This window comes from Thermobia domestica, chromosome 16 (assembly GCF_964235325.1).
Source record: "Thermobia domestica chromosome 16, izTheDome1.hap1.1, whole genome shotgun sequence".
Lineage (NCBI taxonomy): Eukaryota > Metazoa > Arthropoda > Insecta > Zygentoma > Lepismatidae > Thermobia > Thermobia domestica.
The window spans coordinates 41,632,864-41,650,770 of NC_137469.1; the positions used below are offsets into that span (position 1 = coordinate 41,632,864).

At 34.4% G+C, this 17,907-nt stretch overlaps 1 protein-coding gene across 2 annotated transcripts in view; it reads left to right on the top strand.

Annotated features, from left to right (window-relative positions):
• Klp10A (kinesin-like protein 10A) overlaps positions 1-17,907 on the top strand; it is a 171,946-nt gene that overhangs the window by 139,191 nt on the left and 14,848 nt on the right. For both annotated transcript variants that reach the window (XM_081742367.1, XM_081742368.1), the window contains 3 exons: positions 3,502-3,644; positions 4,967-5,133; positions 9,901-10,055. In XM_081742367.1, coding sequence (XP_081598493.1) covers positions 3,502-3,644; positions 4,967-5,133; positions 9,901-10,055 — 465 coding nt within the window. The remainder of the gene's footprint in view (positions 1-3,501; positions 3,645-4,966; positions 5,134-9,900; positions 10,056-17,907) is intronic.

Genomic DNA, 17,907 nt, shown 5'->3' on the forward strand with positions numbered 1-17,907 from the left:
CAACCAAAATACATGATGATAAGGAAACTTCTAAACACTTTCCGAACTTAAGCACAAGTTATTCGGAACTCTTCACTTTGAAGATAATACTATATCGAAAATATGATGTGTTTGACTATGTGATTAGACTTAGACGCAATCTTTAGAGTTTTTATTTAGGTGACTCGAATCGACTATCCGGTTCGCGTATTTCTTCCTTTCTATTTCGGCGCGTCCGTTTACTGCACTCTACTAACCCCCTTTCTCTATTGACTAACTCCTCTCCCCAAGAAAAGAAGGGGGGCGCGGTGGCTCAGTGGTAGAGCGTTCACCTCTGGTGCTTGGGGTCCCTGGTTCGATCCCAGCTCGTGCTGTGTGGACTTTGTGGTGGACAAACACTGTGCTCGTCGGTTTTCTCGGGGTTCTCCCGTCTCCACCCACTTTCTTCATTTCACCATTTCATTCATCTCTCATCATCACCGTCTCCTTTAGCCTAACCGGCATAACCGTGGGACGTAAAACTTAGATTTCATTTCATTTTTCTAAGAAAATAAATTTACATAACCGAAAACATGAGATTGCAGATTTCAGGAAGACTTCGAAACAACAATGGTCTCAGCCAGCACGTGGAAACTCTTGAGAAAACTCAGTTCAGAAAAAACATTCTGCTGACCAATAATCTTTACAATTCCAAAACACAACTCTCCGGATAATTTAAATTTTGTCAATCTAAGAAATTTCTGGAAAAGATGAATACAAAGATTCTTACAACATTACAAACATTTGCTGATACAATTCTGAAATTAAAATGCTGATTTAATAAGTTATATAATGGTCTCATTATGTAATATTACTAGCTTGCAATATCTGATATCATAACAAAGACTATAATTCGTGAACGATGTAAATACTTCTCATGACAATTTCTTTCTAAACTTTGTCGAGTAATAGGATTTAATAAACGCAAGTAATTATGTAAATAAATTACTTTTAAAATATAATGTATCGTACCGTTACCAAGATCTAAACCCAAGTACCATAACAGTACGTTTCAAACTTTCGCGATACCCCTGCATGTGATTTTTTTCCTAGATGAAAAAAATACACAAAAATACATATTATTATTATTATTATTATGAGATGGAAATCTCACAAGCAAATTACGTGAGACTCTTGAATAGAAACATACTAACATAAAGGAAACTTATGACTCTTAAGCTGGGATATGATACTTCTAAGCTTTACAGCTTTATGCTTGGAAGACAAGTGTGAAATCAAGTCGATTGGCGATAAATATCTTTTTTTCTAAAGATAATTTTTTGGCGGAAGATCGTAAAAGTCATTAAAAATCTCGCGACACAGCGGTTGAGAAACGCAACCAAAGTCTGTTGAACTTGTTCAGATGGAATTTCAAGGTTCATATCAGGAGTTAGTTTAACAGTGAACTTAAAAATCAGCAAAGGAAAAAAAAGTGAAAATCAGCAAAGTTATAAACTTACGTGATACATTATCTTCTATAACTCATTCCTTCACAGAGATGGAAAATCTAAAGGATTAAATCTTTTTTCCTTTTTGAAGGAAAAAATTAAAAATGTAATGAATCTTCAAATGTTCTTTAAGTGCTTTCAGAGAGAAAAATAGCCAGAATTTGTCATTTCTGGGCAAACACAATTAATAAACATGCAAATTAAGTGAATAACTTCACATTTATTAAAAATATCCAGGTGTATATGTGCATATATAGAAAGGTATTACACTTTGACCAGGACTTTCTACTTTATTATTAAAAGTTCTTTTAATCTCAGTTAACAATTCTTCGGGATCCACTTTTTCTTGTAAAAACAGAATTGAGAGACTCAAGCTGTGGTACTGCGTTAAAATTTAACTCTACTATGGAAGATACTGTTCACTGTAATCTTTTGAGGCATCTCATTTGGATTTCTCTGAATTTATATTAATCGTTCGAGAACGGTGATTATTTATCTGTAATGTTTAAGTAGCATATTTCTAAAAATATTGTTTATTCTTCAGTTGGTCCGTATTATACACCAGAAATGGAAAAATTGGAAAACCGTTTTTTTTTTTCCGAAAGAAAAAAATATTCAAAACTTTTGCGCCTCTTTGGCCCGGTTCTGGTTTTACATAGGGATCTGAAATTCATTTGAAAAATACGTAGTTATGTACACAATGCATGTGCAAAATTTCAGTCTTATATCTTGAAAACAAAGGACTTCTTTGAAATCTCAAGGTGATCCATTTTATATATATATTCTAAGAAATTCCTACAACATTACCATTTACGTAGGATAACTGTTCATACCTCATTTTCTCCAGAATAAAGCAACTTTTCAAAGGATATCACTCACATTTCCATATCTGCATCAGAAAGGGGAAATTAGGAAACTTCAGGAAAATTTGAAATCCGAGAAAATCCCAACTTCGGAAAATTTGAGCCCCTTTGGCCAGGCTAAGATGGTAGACATCTCAAAATCACCTGAGAAATACTTAGAGGTACATGTACAAAATTTCAATGTCTTGAAAAATAAGAACGGGAGAATTTTTCAAAATTTAGTTGGTCAAAAATACATAGATTTATATACATAGTACATACTATAAAAATTTCGTGCAACATTTCTATTTGGCCTAAAATCATGGATCATACGTTATTTTCTTCAGTATAGTGCGCCCTTTCCAACGGTACCACTCACATGTTCGTATCATACACCTGAACCGGGAAATTGGGTAAAACGATTTTTTTCTATAAAAAGAAAAAAAAATTGTACCCCTCGAGCCCGGGCCGGGATTCACGTAAGGATCTCATATAAATACTGAAAAATACTCAAAAGTGCACGCAATCCGTATGCAAAATTTCTATCTGATATCTTGAAAATTGAAGGCGTGAAAAATGTTTGAAATTTGTCTTAAGAAAGCAAAAAAAAAAACCTTGTCACGTCCCTCCGCCCCCACTTGGCGCCGCCAAGTTGACCATCCGGTTCCAAAACACATCTGGGGCGTTCTTTGGTCCATACTTGACCTCCCCCCCCCCCCCCCCAAAAAAAAAAAAGTTCAATACGTGTTACATGAGTTTCATAAGCATTTAATACAACATTGCGTTATAGTAACTTTTGTTACCATAAATCCTAAAAGGGTTAACCTTTCGGTAGTCGCGTCTGTCTATGTAACACGGGCAGTCGCGCGTTGTACTTTTTACAACACTTAATAGTAAAGATGTTATTGACTTATATTCACATTGTGATCCCATTGTCACATTCAAAATAGTAAAAATAAATAAAAATACAAACGACACATGCAACAAATTCGGTCAGTTACAATTCAGTCAGTTCAGTCAGTTAGTGACTTACAACAACACTGTTGTACTTTTTACAACAGCGCGACTGCCGAAAGGTTAATGCTTGAGTACGTTGTAGATGTCTGAGAAAACCGAGATAGGAGCTTTAAAATTTACAGCTAATGCATCCTTAACGTTAACATTCTGTACAAAAGTCTTTTTTATATTTTCAGGTGTTCGATCTCCTAGCTGGTAAGGCTAAACTGCGAGTGCTAGAGGATGGGAAACAACAAGTACAAGTTGTCGGATTAACTGAGAAAGTTGTAGAATCAGTCGAGGATGTTTTAAAATTAATTCAACATGGAAACAATGCAAGGTACAGTGCTATTTAAATAATGTATTCGATACATTATATTGATTTACTTGTTTTAGGTTGTTGAGTACCTAAGCGATTTTTATTTCTTTAGCTCATTGAATTATATGGAGAATTATTTTTGTTTTCTTTAAAATTAATTCGAATTTTAAAATGTCTTCTTGAAGCTCAGTTAAATATCCCCTGCTGTTTCAAAATGAATTTGCGTTCTATAAAATACAATGGTAGTCCTTATTTTTCGACTTACGAGTTTGTTTCGTTCCTCCTAAAATGATTCCATATCAGACCAAAGTAATCCATGAAAAAATTAGCTCGATTGAATATTAAATGGTGCCCCAAACGACCTTTAAGTTTTGAATGCATTTACAGTATCGGTGTATATAATATAAGGCAAAGGTAGTTACTAAGTTTGAAAAGATAATTTTAGATTAATAAACAAATATTATGAAGGTATAACTAGAGGCAAGAGTTTTTCGCAATGCGCAATAAAACGAAATACGTCAGAATTAAATAATTTGCAGTTTCTTGACATTTTAAGATATTCTGTGTGTATTTTCATTGGTTTCCGTTGCGCGACGAAACGCGAAATTGGCAGTTTTGCGCGAATTTTTTAACAATACGCGAAATTTTAAAAATACATTTTCATTGAATTAAAACGCCAGTTTTCCTCTAATGGAACGGTATTTTCCTTCAGTTTGATTTTACAAATATAATTTTTCTATAAGTTAAATTTACAATGTCAAGTGAAATATTCAGTCAATTTTATTATTAGGTAATTAATGGTTTAATTCTGTAGTGATCTATGAATAAAAGGAATAATTGTAAAAATGTCGGGGAATATCTTTTCCACCAAGAGCTACAAAATGGGAAACTTTATTTGGAAAATGCGACAAAACGCGAAATATGAAAAACGGAACGCGAAATTTTCAAATTATTAGTGCGAAAAACTCGTGCCCTTAGATATAACTATTAAATGATTAGAGATAAGTCGGAAATAACGCCAAATGTGTATTTGTGGTGAAGAGCTACCCCGAAAGGATATGCATCTGACCCCCTGAATCCAAGATAGTGGATTATATGATGGTACTATACACGAATAGATGCGAACTATCCCTAGTCAAGGTATGGTGTTACTCCAACTGCTCCAAAGTAGTGTTTCCTGTAATGAAGAATATAGAATGAAAATATCATATAGGACAATTGTAATAATGAAATTTGACCGAGTAAAATTGTACTTCGTTCGTTTATTTTAATTGTGGGAATTCGTACAATGTGTTAGTAAGTTTCCATGTGTAATGCAATAATTTATTTTTGTTCCTTTGTAGAACTTCAGGCCAAACGTCTGCCAATTCCTATTCCTCACGATCTCATGCAGTCTTTCAGATCATAATTCGGAACCTAAGTAACAATAGAGTACACGGCAAGTTCTCTCTCATTGATCTGGCAGGAAATGAAAGGGGCGCCGACACTTCCTCAGCAAATAGGCAGACAAGTAAGATATTGTTTCAGTTCATAGCTGCGTTTGTTTACTAGCTATATGTTTAGTAACAGCTTTTAATCTTAACTTGCAACACGAAGTAGTTGTTTCATAATAATTTTTATTGAGCGTGGAAGTCCTTGACAAAGGTGTCACAAGGTAAAACTGTATATTTGAGGTTTTTCTGTAACGTTCATCAACCATCAATCTTTAGTAGTTCAACATCAATTCCGAATGAAATTCATTCGTACTTTATATTTGTGTGTGATACCAGAGTATCTACTGATAATTATAATAGGGGAGGCCGGGGTAATAAGAGAGAAAAAAAAAAAATAGCACTTTTATTGATTTCTTGAGGAACTAAAAAAGAAATGTATATGGTTGTACTAAAAAAAAAAATTAAACCTGCTAATTTATTAACACATTTTTCCAGTTGCTTTTTGATGCCAAAAAAAAAAAAAAAAAAATACGAAAAATTTTGTTAAAGTCAGTGTCTCGTATTACCCGTAAGGGGTAATAAGAGACAGGGCTCTCACTGCTCATGCAAATAGAATAGAAAATGAGTAAGAGTTTTAAGAACATCTTCAGACAATTCTGAAAAAATTACTTTTTTCAGATCTGAAATATGTAAATATGTTCCCGAAATATCAAGATTAAAAAAAAATTAAATTCAATAGTTCGTTCGGAAAATGTAGTTGCCTAAGTATTAAATATCAAAAACCATTAAAATAAAGTATAGTTAAGTTTTACGTAATCTAGATACATCATGGACAAAACTCACTACCAAATAAAAAAGAATGCTGGCAAGAAATTTTCTGGAGAATGTCGAAAATGAACTTAAAAAGTGCCTAAATTCGCAATAAAGAAGAAACACCGCATTTGAAAAATAGCTGTAGCTAACTTAAAATGGATTGAAAAGCTATTAAATTATAATCATACAAGAAGAGAACATTGAAAAATGTTGAAAACTTATTGTTGATCAACTTTTATGTAAAATGTACCCTATGTAGAAAACTACATTTTCAAAAAATATGTAAGATGCCTTTCACGATGTTCAGTCGAACGAACATATGAAAAATGTGCAAAAGAGTTTGAAAATGTTATGTTACCCTATGTAAATTCAAAATTAACATTTAAAAACCTCATAAATGTAATTTAAACTTCAGTGTAACATAATTATAGCAAGTAGGCTTTATTAATTATCTTAGGCTGGAGCACTTAAATATGAAAAATGTATAGCCCAAAAAGAACTGTTGCATATAGGTATGAGTTTAACAAATATTAAGAATAGCCCTACAAACACCTAGGCCTACCAAAAGAAGAGGAGCCATATTTCATCTTTCTGTTTTGGTTTCAAAAGTCCTTTGTCACTTTGCTATAAACACACAGAATTTTTTTTTGGAGCTATCCTCTGGTAATCTGGAATGGCTCATTTCCATCCAGTTTGATAGGTCCATAAAACACAAATTTGGATGTCACTGTTTGAATGTCAGCATAGGCAGGCCAATTAAAACCACTTAGTCCTTTTTTCAAAAATTTAACTTTGCACGGTCCTTCATCTGGGAAAGCAATAGCCCTCCCAATTTACCAGTCAAGATCATAGTACACGGCGTAATACATTTCTAAGCAATATTCTGCTCTGGTTGGATCAATTTCTCCTAGCAAACTTTCACCAGTTGATGATGAAATTAGTTGATCCAAAGCATATTCTCCACTGTCACTATCTATGCACAGACTCTCAACTGGATTGCCAGAGTAGGAGTTTTTCTATTTACTTTCTATATACAAAAAAAACTAGCAGGTTATACTCGTCACATGCGCTAAATAAGCATAAAGTTGAACTGGGGTAATAAGAGACAACTGTCTTATTACCTTTTCAAAATTTCTAAAAGTGGTAATAAGAGACATGCCCTCAATTGACCTGAAATGTAATGTTTCAGCGATTTTCAAAATTTCTTATCGATCTTCATAGTCTTCGTCACAAAGTTACATAGAAGTCATTTTCACATTTCTAACTCACTTTTCAGAATAAAATTTTATTTAAAAAAAAAAAAAAAAAAAAAAAAAGTCACTAACTTCCGTAGTAAGTTCAAAGTGAAGGTATTTTTTTCACAGTGTGACAATAATATAAAAACTCATTAGTTCATAAGTGCCATTGGGGTAGGAAAGTTAAGATATTGACGTTGCCATTACTTATTTTTTTAAATATTTTTGCTTTAATATTTAGGGTATTTTTTTTGGCCATGTTTCTTATTATCCCAACCTCCCCTACTGGAAGTTATTATGTAGTGTTGGAAAGATGGCAGCCCCATCTTCTGGGTATAGGTGGTGATACAGCTAACTGACCAGCCACTGAAAAACTAGCTGGTTCGAGAAAGGTGGTTACTGTTTATAATATAAGTGTTTATAAAATGTTATCTTTTAGCTTACTTTATGTGTAGTTTGTATTCATTCAATATCTGTGAATTGTCAAGACAGTAGTACATGTCAATGTTGTGTAAGCCTGAACATGAAACATAATACTTTCGATACTATAATTAATTTCTCGTCTATTGAACAGTGTTACTATACCAAATGTAGCACGACTAGTAAAACAAAGAAATAAACGTAATACGATAAACCAGGTGAGGTAAAAGTTGGCGGTGAGGGGTAAGTGAAGACCAAAATAATAATAATAATAATAAAGGTGAGAGTGAGTTACGAGAGGTATTCTGAGAGAAGTAACGTTCAGAAAACACTTTTTTTCTTTCTTCGATTGTAACCCATTAATTTCTGTGAATTCTTTCTATTAGAATACTGAAGACTGCTTTTTCGATATATTTTATAGTCTGTTAAATATCACAGCATACAGTCGTATGCAGCACTCACTTGTTTTTCACAGTTCACCGTAGTATATAGGAAATTTTTCTCAACTCCAGTAGACACCCTAATTTCGCACAATCCTTAAAACGGTTTGCTTTTCAGAGAGCAAAAACCTGATGATGTAGTCCATTCCGTCTAATCTAATGCTCAACGAAAGTATTTCCCTCCTTTTTTCCACTTTGCTATCGCAAGAAATGAAAGAAGTTGGTCAGGGAATAAAATGTTCGCGATATGCAGTGTTGTGAATTTTTTTAATATATTAAAAATTTAAATCTCCAGTTACGTCATTCCACCTACCAAAGCTTCCATTCCTATATTCAAACAGTTTTCAAAATAACTGGAAGTACAACAATATGCCCTGGGACAGTGGCGTAGCAGCTGCCCCCGCAATCCCCGCAGTGCGGGGGGGCCGCGAGGTATAGGGGGCCCCGAAGTCTTGCGATGAATAAAGATTTAAAGAAGTAGAACTTCAACCTTACTTCTGTCATCTTTACAACTAGGGCCCCTTCTCTATACTTTGCAGGGGGGGGGGCGCAAAAGTGTGCTACGCCACTGCCCTGGGACCACCTTTAGCCTGTAGAACAGTTAGTATGTCGTAGAACGTAGACATATGTTATGAATGGTTTCCAGAAGAATATTGTACCATTCTTCGTGCATTGAAATAGTCAGTTCCATAAAGGAGATGTATTTCATCCTGATTTCCATGAAACTACGCCTCAATAGCTCCAACAATGTGAATCGGTTCGTTGATATCTTGAAAAAGTATGTAAATTTGCCGGGAAAAAAAAACAGACCAATGGTGGGTCAATTTATAATTCATTGCAGACAGGACAAAGTAAAAACCATTCTTGACTTTTCCTTGTCCTCTTCTCCCCTCCCCTAAAGTCACCCATTTTCTGAATCATCGTTCCATGCTGCCTCCTGTTTCATGTGTCTAGATCAATTATGGCTTGAACTATGGAACTCTTGAAATTTGAAACAAATTCTTTGAAATTGCATTTTTCTAAGTCTGATATTAACGGTCATACAATCCAGAATGGACTTCGTAACTAAGAGGTTACAGAAAATATTTTTACTCTTTAAAGTCAAGTCTCGATTCAGGTTTATTACGATAGCCAGCTTCATTCTACTTGTTATGTAAGGAGTTAACGGAATAAATCGTATGTTTCATTGCGAGCTGGAAACTGAAACATATTAACGGGCCGTCACTGGTCTAGTCCATATGATGCATATGGTCATCTTCTGAAATGTCCAGAAAGCACTGGTAGAATGCGACCTGTGAACTAATCTTAGGAACCCACAGAGCACCAGGAAATTATGGCCCACAGCATCACAGTCGTCGCCATATTTCAATATAAGGAGGAAACAGGTCAGAGTATTGCTTATTTTGGCGTCCGATGTATGTACATATATAGGATTCCTACGGACCTGGGAATGTCAGAAAATTCAGCTTACTCATAAAAAAATCCTAGGGAAATGTTAAGGAATTAAAAGTACGAATTTTTATTTGTCAGAACCCAAACTCTCTTGCGGCTATTTGATACGAGAAATAAAATAAATTAAGTTTGGTTTAATTCTATTTATATGTACATACATAATAGATGTGAACCCCTGGTTGGGAAAAAATGTAGTTAGTTTTTTACATTACCGGTATGTATAGACTTAGAAATTGGTAAATCGGGACCTGTAGAGTGGAAAAGTCAAGGAATTTGTGCTCGCCAAATAAATGGGAATTCTAATATATAAACATGACACTTGAGAAAAAGAAAAAAGAAAAATAAAACCATTAGATCATATTACACATTTCCAGTATCGGCGGTCCACTATGTATTTTCTCGCGCTAAAGCGGTATTTGCGGTTAAATAACAAATTTGGAAAATGTTTTAACTAGATTTTACCTATGACATTTTCTTTTTGCAGGAATGGAGGGCGCCGAAATCAACAAAAGCCTTTTGGCTCTAAAAGAATGTATTCGAGCATTAGGCAGGAAAGGTGCTCATCTTCCATTTAGAGCTAGTAAGCTTACTCAGGTATTACGAGACTCTTTCATTGGAGAGAAATCAAAGACTTGTATGGTAAGTAAGCTTTTTGTTGTTTCTTTTCTTATATCGGACATAAACTGTAGATAAATTGAACTAAACATAATGTTAATTTTTCACTGTTATGAGTTGTAGTATGATGATTACTGCGGATAGCAAAAGAAACCAACGTGATAACTAAGTTGGGGAATCGAATTTGGAATGTCGGAATCCACGTGCATCGACAGCTTCGCTAATATCAGCCTGAGTGCATACAAAGCTATCTATGCACAAATGCTGTTTTCCTGCAATTTGTAATGCCATTCGGACAAAACTAAGTTCTCTTGCAACCTCACCACAAACAACCGCAATAAACCACTATATTAGAAGTTATGGATTAAACAGTTATAGCTAAAACATACTCGCACATAACACGCACAGAGGAGAAATCCTGAATTAAATACATAAATAGTCCAATTCACTATATTTATATTATACATGTTCTTAGCCTTCTACATACACAAAAGTTAAGGGAAAAAATATAAATATAACAAATATACAATTATCACACATCCGTTACACAACCATCTTTCTGAATAGCTTGTCACTCTTCTCACTTCTCTCACGAAGCCCCGCTCATGGGTCTAGAACCCAGGCGAAAACTGAAGTCTCCAAACCCTCATAACGTACGAATTTTTATTCACTTCGTCTGAAAATGTACTTTCATTGGCTGGAGCCTTATCATGACATTAGCAGAGTCTGAGAGAGCACGGTATCAGCTCCTTTCCCACGGGTAAGGATTAAACGTGAACAAAAGATCCATTGTAATGTAAAAAGAAAGAAAATACAGAAATAAAACGAAATGCACTTCTTTAAGTCCATTGAAGAAAATAAAAATGAATGTTCTCCAAATTAGTTCATAATAAAGATCAATATATTAGGCAAAATGAGACTATCGTAAATGTAAAGAGAATGAAATAATTTTTTGGTATTAGATTACGAAGAAAACTAGTTTATTTCTAAAAACTCTACGAATATAGTATTTATATGCCACAGTATGTACGTAGTTTAAGTCAAGCATCGTAATTAGGGTGCCCTTGCTACTAAAGCACCTCTTCCTAAGTTAGAATTTATATAAGTGTCTGCAAAAGTGGGTACCTTCTTAAGTTACTTTTATTAGGAATTTCGTATTGAGTTAAAAGATTACTCCAGGGCCTAATGGGGGACCGGTAGTAGACCGCTCCTTTGGTGCGAGGTGTTCTTGGTTGGATCCCCGGACACGCGAGTTTGCGCTGGGCAATATTGTGTCCGTAGGTTTTCTCGGGGTTCTCCAGTTGTTCCCTACATTATCATTTCGCCAATTACTTCATAATAAGTCACTGTCATTAATCATTCGTCTCCTGTAGCTTAAAGAGCATGTCTGTGGTACGTGAAACTAGAGATTTCATTTCATTTTTCCAGGGTCTAATTGAAAAGAAAGAGAGAGAAAAATGAAATGTACTTAATTGTAAATATTTTCTAAAGTTATCCAAGTTTCCTACTACAAAACAAAAATGTTTATGTAGATTATTACAGAAGAAGAAGAATATAGTACAATAGAGTCCCGAAAACTCGGCCTCATGTGGACCGAAGAGTGGCCGAGTTTGTGAAAATGCCGATTTATCGGGAATGGGGTTAAAGAAGAAGACGAGTGTTTCCTCAGAATACAGTACTGTACTTGTATGTATTGGTTACTTGGAGAATACAACAGAGAATAAACTGTCCAATTACCCTTAAACAAAGAAATACTTTATAAAGGCATAGAGCCTTCACTATACATGAAAATGAAAATTAATGAATACACACTGTACAATAATTTATCTGATAAGAGACCTCAGGAAAGTATTTTGTGAAGGCAGCTAAAATGAAAATTAACTAGCCGGCTTTGCAAAAACTAGCTACTTTTTGCCCTGCCACGGTGTGGACGAGTTATTCGGACTGCCGGGTTATCGAAATAAAAATGAAATTAAATCTTAAGTTTTACGTCCCACGTTTATGCCGGCTAGGCTAAAGGAGACGGTGATTATGAGAAGGGAATGAAATTGTGGAATGAACAAAGAGGGAGGAAACGGGAGAATCCAGAGAAAACCCACGCACATGGTGTTTGTCTTCAACGAAGTTCACTTGGCAAAAGCTCGGATCGAAGCCGGGACCCCACGCACCAGAGGTTAACGCTCTACCACTGAGCCACCGCAGCCTCGTGCCGGGTTATCGAGTACAAAGTTTTACGGACTCTACTGTAAAGTGAAATTGCAATTACGTCATAAATATCGAAAATTACATTATATCTGTGTGTGAAATAATATGTTAATCTCACATTTTTCATACATTTATAGTTTGAGTAAAACTGCTTCATGATGATCCGTTTATGAAATAATAATATACACTGTGTAAATAAATATAATACAGTTTCTTATGAAGTTACAATTGGTCAATTCACAAATTCGACTTATGTAAAATTCAAGTTGCATTCAGGTTCACAATACCATTATTTACCATGAGTAGACACACGATTTTGTGGTAAATAAGAATTCGTAATTTCGTTATAAAAATACGCGTAAAGCGGGATAAAGTCGGCGGATAAAAATTCAATATAAGAACACTATTTTCCTTGGCAATTACAATTAGTTACCTTTTTATTTCACGTTAATTTCCATTCATCAGTCATGACATGAGCTCATGCATGACTATATTAAACAATATTTGAGTTTTTTAGAAAATAACACTAAACATCCTCATTGAATAAAAATATCATCGCACACAGAGAGAACATTACTAGAAAAAAAATAACAGTGTTTACAATTTACTTATGCAAATAACACATAATCATTATATCAATGCTTTCTGATGTTAAATTTGTTCTTTTGTTGGTATGTCATTGTAAGAAGAGAGAACCCTCTTCACATCAACATTCGTAACTGATATGTATCCTCGTCGCCAAAAGTGCCTTTACATCGCTGTGACGGGTATGTGATCGCGCAGTACTGCAAGGAAGGGATGGTTGCATAAGAAATTGTGATTAATTTTGAAGAGTTTTTATTTTGACTAGGGAATTAACATAGGTGAAGGGAGAAAAGACACAGATTTGAAGCATCAGTGCACTGTTTTTGAAGCATCAGTGCACGAAAAGATTCGTATTCTCAGTTTTTCTATTTATTGTTTTATATGTTAAGTTAAACACCACAATATGTATCACTGATATCGCAGATCGTATTATTTTTAAAATCGTGTTTGTAACCTATTGTCAAAACATTCATCTCCAGACATGATGTAGAGAGAAGAGAAAGAGATTCGACATCTGTAATATATGTATATGTGATTCACTAAGTAACTGTAGAAATTAGTTAAAGGACACATAAGAGAGCGAAAAGCAGGTCTAGAAGTCTGAACTTTTTAGAAACGTCCTAGATAGGTGAAAATATAGTTAAAAATTACGAAAGGTATCATGTAATTTACCTTTCTTTTCTAGTATACTTTTTCTTTCACATCCAAACATCTCTATTCAGAATTACAAGATAAAGGTGAGGAGAGAAACATTTCCATTTCAAGAATTATATCAGGAAAAAAATCTTTTGACTTAGACTAGTTTCGAACTCGCAACCCTTGAATCCATAGCTCAGCGCTCTACCGAATGAGCTAACAACTTCTGCTGGAAAAACCTCATTTCTACAACTACCGGTAGCTGAATGGTGTGTATTAACCAAGTTGGCCGAGATAATAGCTTCATATAGCTATTGCAATAATAATAATAATAATAATAAGAAGAAGAAGAAGAAGAAGAATATAAAGCAGAAGAACAGAATTTAAAAAGTCGCATATGTTAAAAGTTTGACGTGCAGAGTAAGTCCTAATATGAGATTTTATTAATTATATATAATAAATGTAAGCGTGGTTTATTCGTGCGTGCTACTCAAACTGCGCAACTCACTACCGTAGTCCCATAAGGGTTGTACGCGTATGGTACAGTAGCCTTGCGTCCTCCAACCGTGAAGAATGTTTCGGTTTGAACCTATGCGTGTCCTAAGAGGAAGGAGAAGAAGGAAGTATTAGTTTTTTTTTTTTTTTTTAAAGTGTGTTCCAATTTTCATCAGAGGACTGAGAACATTTCTTTAAATAAATCTTTGGTAACTACTTTTCTCTCAAATTCCATTAGAAGGGAATATTATATGAATTGCAAATCTAAAATCCACAGCTGAGAACAAAATATTATGTTTAATATTTCATTATTATCCTTTGATTTGTAATGAAAAACTAATTATAAGCATTGACGATTTCAGAAGATTCTCCAACGGTAATGGTCAATATATGAATGAGAGAAAACTGATAAAACATTATTAGTCCACTTTGAGCATGGTCCAAGATAACTTATGGTCATGAAGGGGGAAATTTATGTCGACAGAGTCTCAAATTCTTCCACAGGTCATGCCCTGAAATCATCACTGTTTGAAAGGTTTCCTTAACAAATAGAATATTACATTTATTTCTCGTTCTACGTTTTGAAATGGAAAAATCATAATTTTAAAGTGAATTATAATACGATAAACATAAAAATTTATAGAACTAATGAAGTAAATATTCTTGTGTAAGTTATCGATTTCTAATCAGATTAAAACTCGAATATTCGTTTGCATCGCACTTTAAAGTAAATCCTCTCTATATATAATTCTTACTGGAAAGTATGTTTAACTCCAATTACTTAATCAATATTTTTAATAATATATTTTTATTGTAATACTTTTACTATTCAATGTTGTATACACTACATTTCCCAAAGCAAAACCTCGCAAATGTATAGTGGACTAGTGAATATTATCAAATAAATTATCATTTTGTTTACGTAAATACTGCATCGCCTCATTTGAAACTTCGTACTTTAAATAATAATAATAATAATAATAATAATAATAATAAAATCATAGCCATACCTTTATCAGAATTTCAGGCTTAGTCAATAAATGAATTCAACGTGGTCTCTATTCGAAGTTCTATTTAATCGAATACGATAGGAATACAGAGAGAAACTTCTAAAACAAGTGAAAGAAAAATGTTACTTTGGTGGGATTGGAAGTAACTTTTATAGTGCCCGAGAATTATCCTGGCAGTGACGTAAACTTCGCTCTTGTTCAAATGCTATCCCACTGGTTAAAGCAGACGCTTCGTTCAATTTAACGTCCAATCCCAGGAAAGAGAAAATGCGCGAACAGAAATACCAACTTAAAAGCACGCTCCGTTCACTACAACAGGAAAGCGAAAGGAAATGAACCGAAATGGGAGATTCGTTTTTGATATATATACTTCTCATCTTTGTATAACGATAACTGGAGTTCGAGGAGACATAAATGCTACATTTTTTTGCTATTATATTTATATAATTTTCATGAAGAACATGGTTATTTTATATTTGAATTTTATATTATAAGTATGTGGAAAATAATTTTAAATGATAGCCATTTATGTTTATTCTGTTCTAACAACACTCAGATTTCAACATGCTACAAACTTTCGTTCTATTGAATATAGACACAAACATGCTGTGGACGAAATGGGAAGGGGAGTCCAAAGTTTATTTTAAAGAAACTCCCATGTCTTTACCTATCACGGTTCTTGAGTTAGAGGATGATATATGAATGTGTTTCCTGGTCGCGGAAACAGAGGGGGGTTAGTGAATGTAGCTTCGAAAAGTATAACATTTACCAATAGGACATAAGAACAGCATTCCAGGAAAAACACACAAACAAATTAAAAAACAAAAGCGAAATGAAATGAACTGAAAAGCGCGTGTTTTCTTTGTGTAGGGCTGTACAGTCTATGCTGACTGGTGAAAGTTGTTTTATCCTTTGTTTTATTCTCGTTCTCGAAATTTAGTGTATAAGAATGGCTGATAGTACCTTAAAGAAAGGCAAGCCGTTGCATTGTGATGCAGGAGACATTGTTTTTAATGTTTACAACTTTTCTTGCAGCAAACGATAATAAATCTGACAGTGTTCATGAAACCTCTCGAGCAACATGTGTCAGTGAGAGATCCGTGTGACGAATTGTGAAAGAGAAGGAGTAAAGTCTGGACAACCCGTCGTAACACCCTGTAAAGCAAGGCCAAATATACAGAAAAGACAAATAAATTTAGATTCTTTCGATGAAGTAGTAGCTCGTAGAACAATTTACAATCTCTATGCTGAAGACATTGTTGCCACCTTAAATAAATTATTGTACGAACTTAAGAAAAGCATTGACTTCAAAGGTTTTGAGTGGGCATTACAACAAATACTGCGCATGTTGGGATTTAGGTTTTAAAAAAAAATCTATTGGAAATAGAAAACTGCTTTTTAAAAGGAAAGATATTGTCGTTTGACGACATAAATATAGGATCTAATCTTATTTTTTCTTTCTTTGTCGTAACAATGCACATATATATGCTTGCATTATTCAAATACATTGTTATCTAAATTCTCTCTAGTTCGCTACCAGCTTAATTTTAAACTGTAGTTACGACGTGGCGTGCGAAGCGTTCAGTGTACCATCTAAGCACTATTTGTGAATAGCGTAAGTTGGTAGCCTTGCAACTGAGAGCGTTGACGTCACTGCCAAGATAGTCACACGTGCTAGCCACTAGACCAGCGGGGAAAGCAAGTGAAATGCATTTTGTACTATCTGAAGTTTACATCTATTTCATCCTGCTGTATTAATGTTTACCGTATTCGTTACTTTGAGGAATGATATATGTTATTCCTATAGGTTCTCTTACGTATTCGTCCGTAAATATTATATAAATTATCAGAATTATTCATGATCTTCCATGAAAATTCACTGGTGCATGCGCAGTAGAAACAGAAGAATGCAGTTTACTGATATTAGTCAAAATGCAAATTTCTAACAGGCTATCAGAATTCCTTATTGGAAAGTAGTGGTTCCCAACCTGGGGACGCGCAGCTTCCTCCTGAGTAAGCATGAAGTGGGAGTAAGGGGGCGAAAGCTACTGGCAGAAATGAATTGTGAAATAAATAATAATAATAATAATAATAATAATTATTATTATTATTATTATTATTATTCATACCACTAAATCAATTTCTTCACTGCTTTCTCGTCGCAGCCCAAAACCCAAGCGATCTGAATGAGAGTTTGTTCCACTTTTACTAGACTATAATTTCTCCTCGCAGACTAGCAGATAGTTCTCTACAGCCTTTAGAGCTAGGCATTTTGACAACTTGTAGAAATTTGCATTGTGATTCGTATTAGCAATGACAGTAAAGTGGAACTTTCTGCTTCTTCTGTGCATAATCAGCATCATTATATCAGAAGTATTCCGCCATTACCAGCGGTCACTTACCGTAGCTGAGAAGCTGCCATGCTCCACAATCTTCTGTTAACCTCTCCATCTTCACATACGATTTTTCTGTTTTGATATCGCCAATAGCCTAATTATGTTTCTATATAGTCTAATTCGTCCCCTCCATCTCTTTCCTGCCACCATACCCGCTAGCACATCCCTCATGATACAGTTCCTTCCTAACCAATATTCCAACCAGTTTCTCTTCCTCTTCTTAATAATATTTTTCTCCTTCCATTTCCAACCCTCTCATTCGTTTTCCTCTCGACCCAGCTATTTCTCTCCATTCTTCTCCACGCACATATTTCGAAAGCCTCCAATTGTTTCTAATCATTTCTGCGTAATGTCAATGTTTCTGTCCTATAAATACAGTAAAATACAGTACACGAAGCATTTTAAGAGTCTTTTCTTTTCAACTCTAAGGGCCCACAAAATAGTATTTTCTTCATCCTAAAGGCTTCTTTTGCCATTTCTATCCTTGCTTTTATTTCACGTTCTCATGTCATATCACTAATAATACTATTCAGACATCAAAAACTAGTC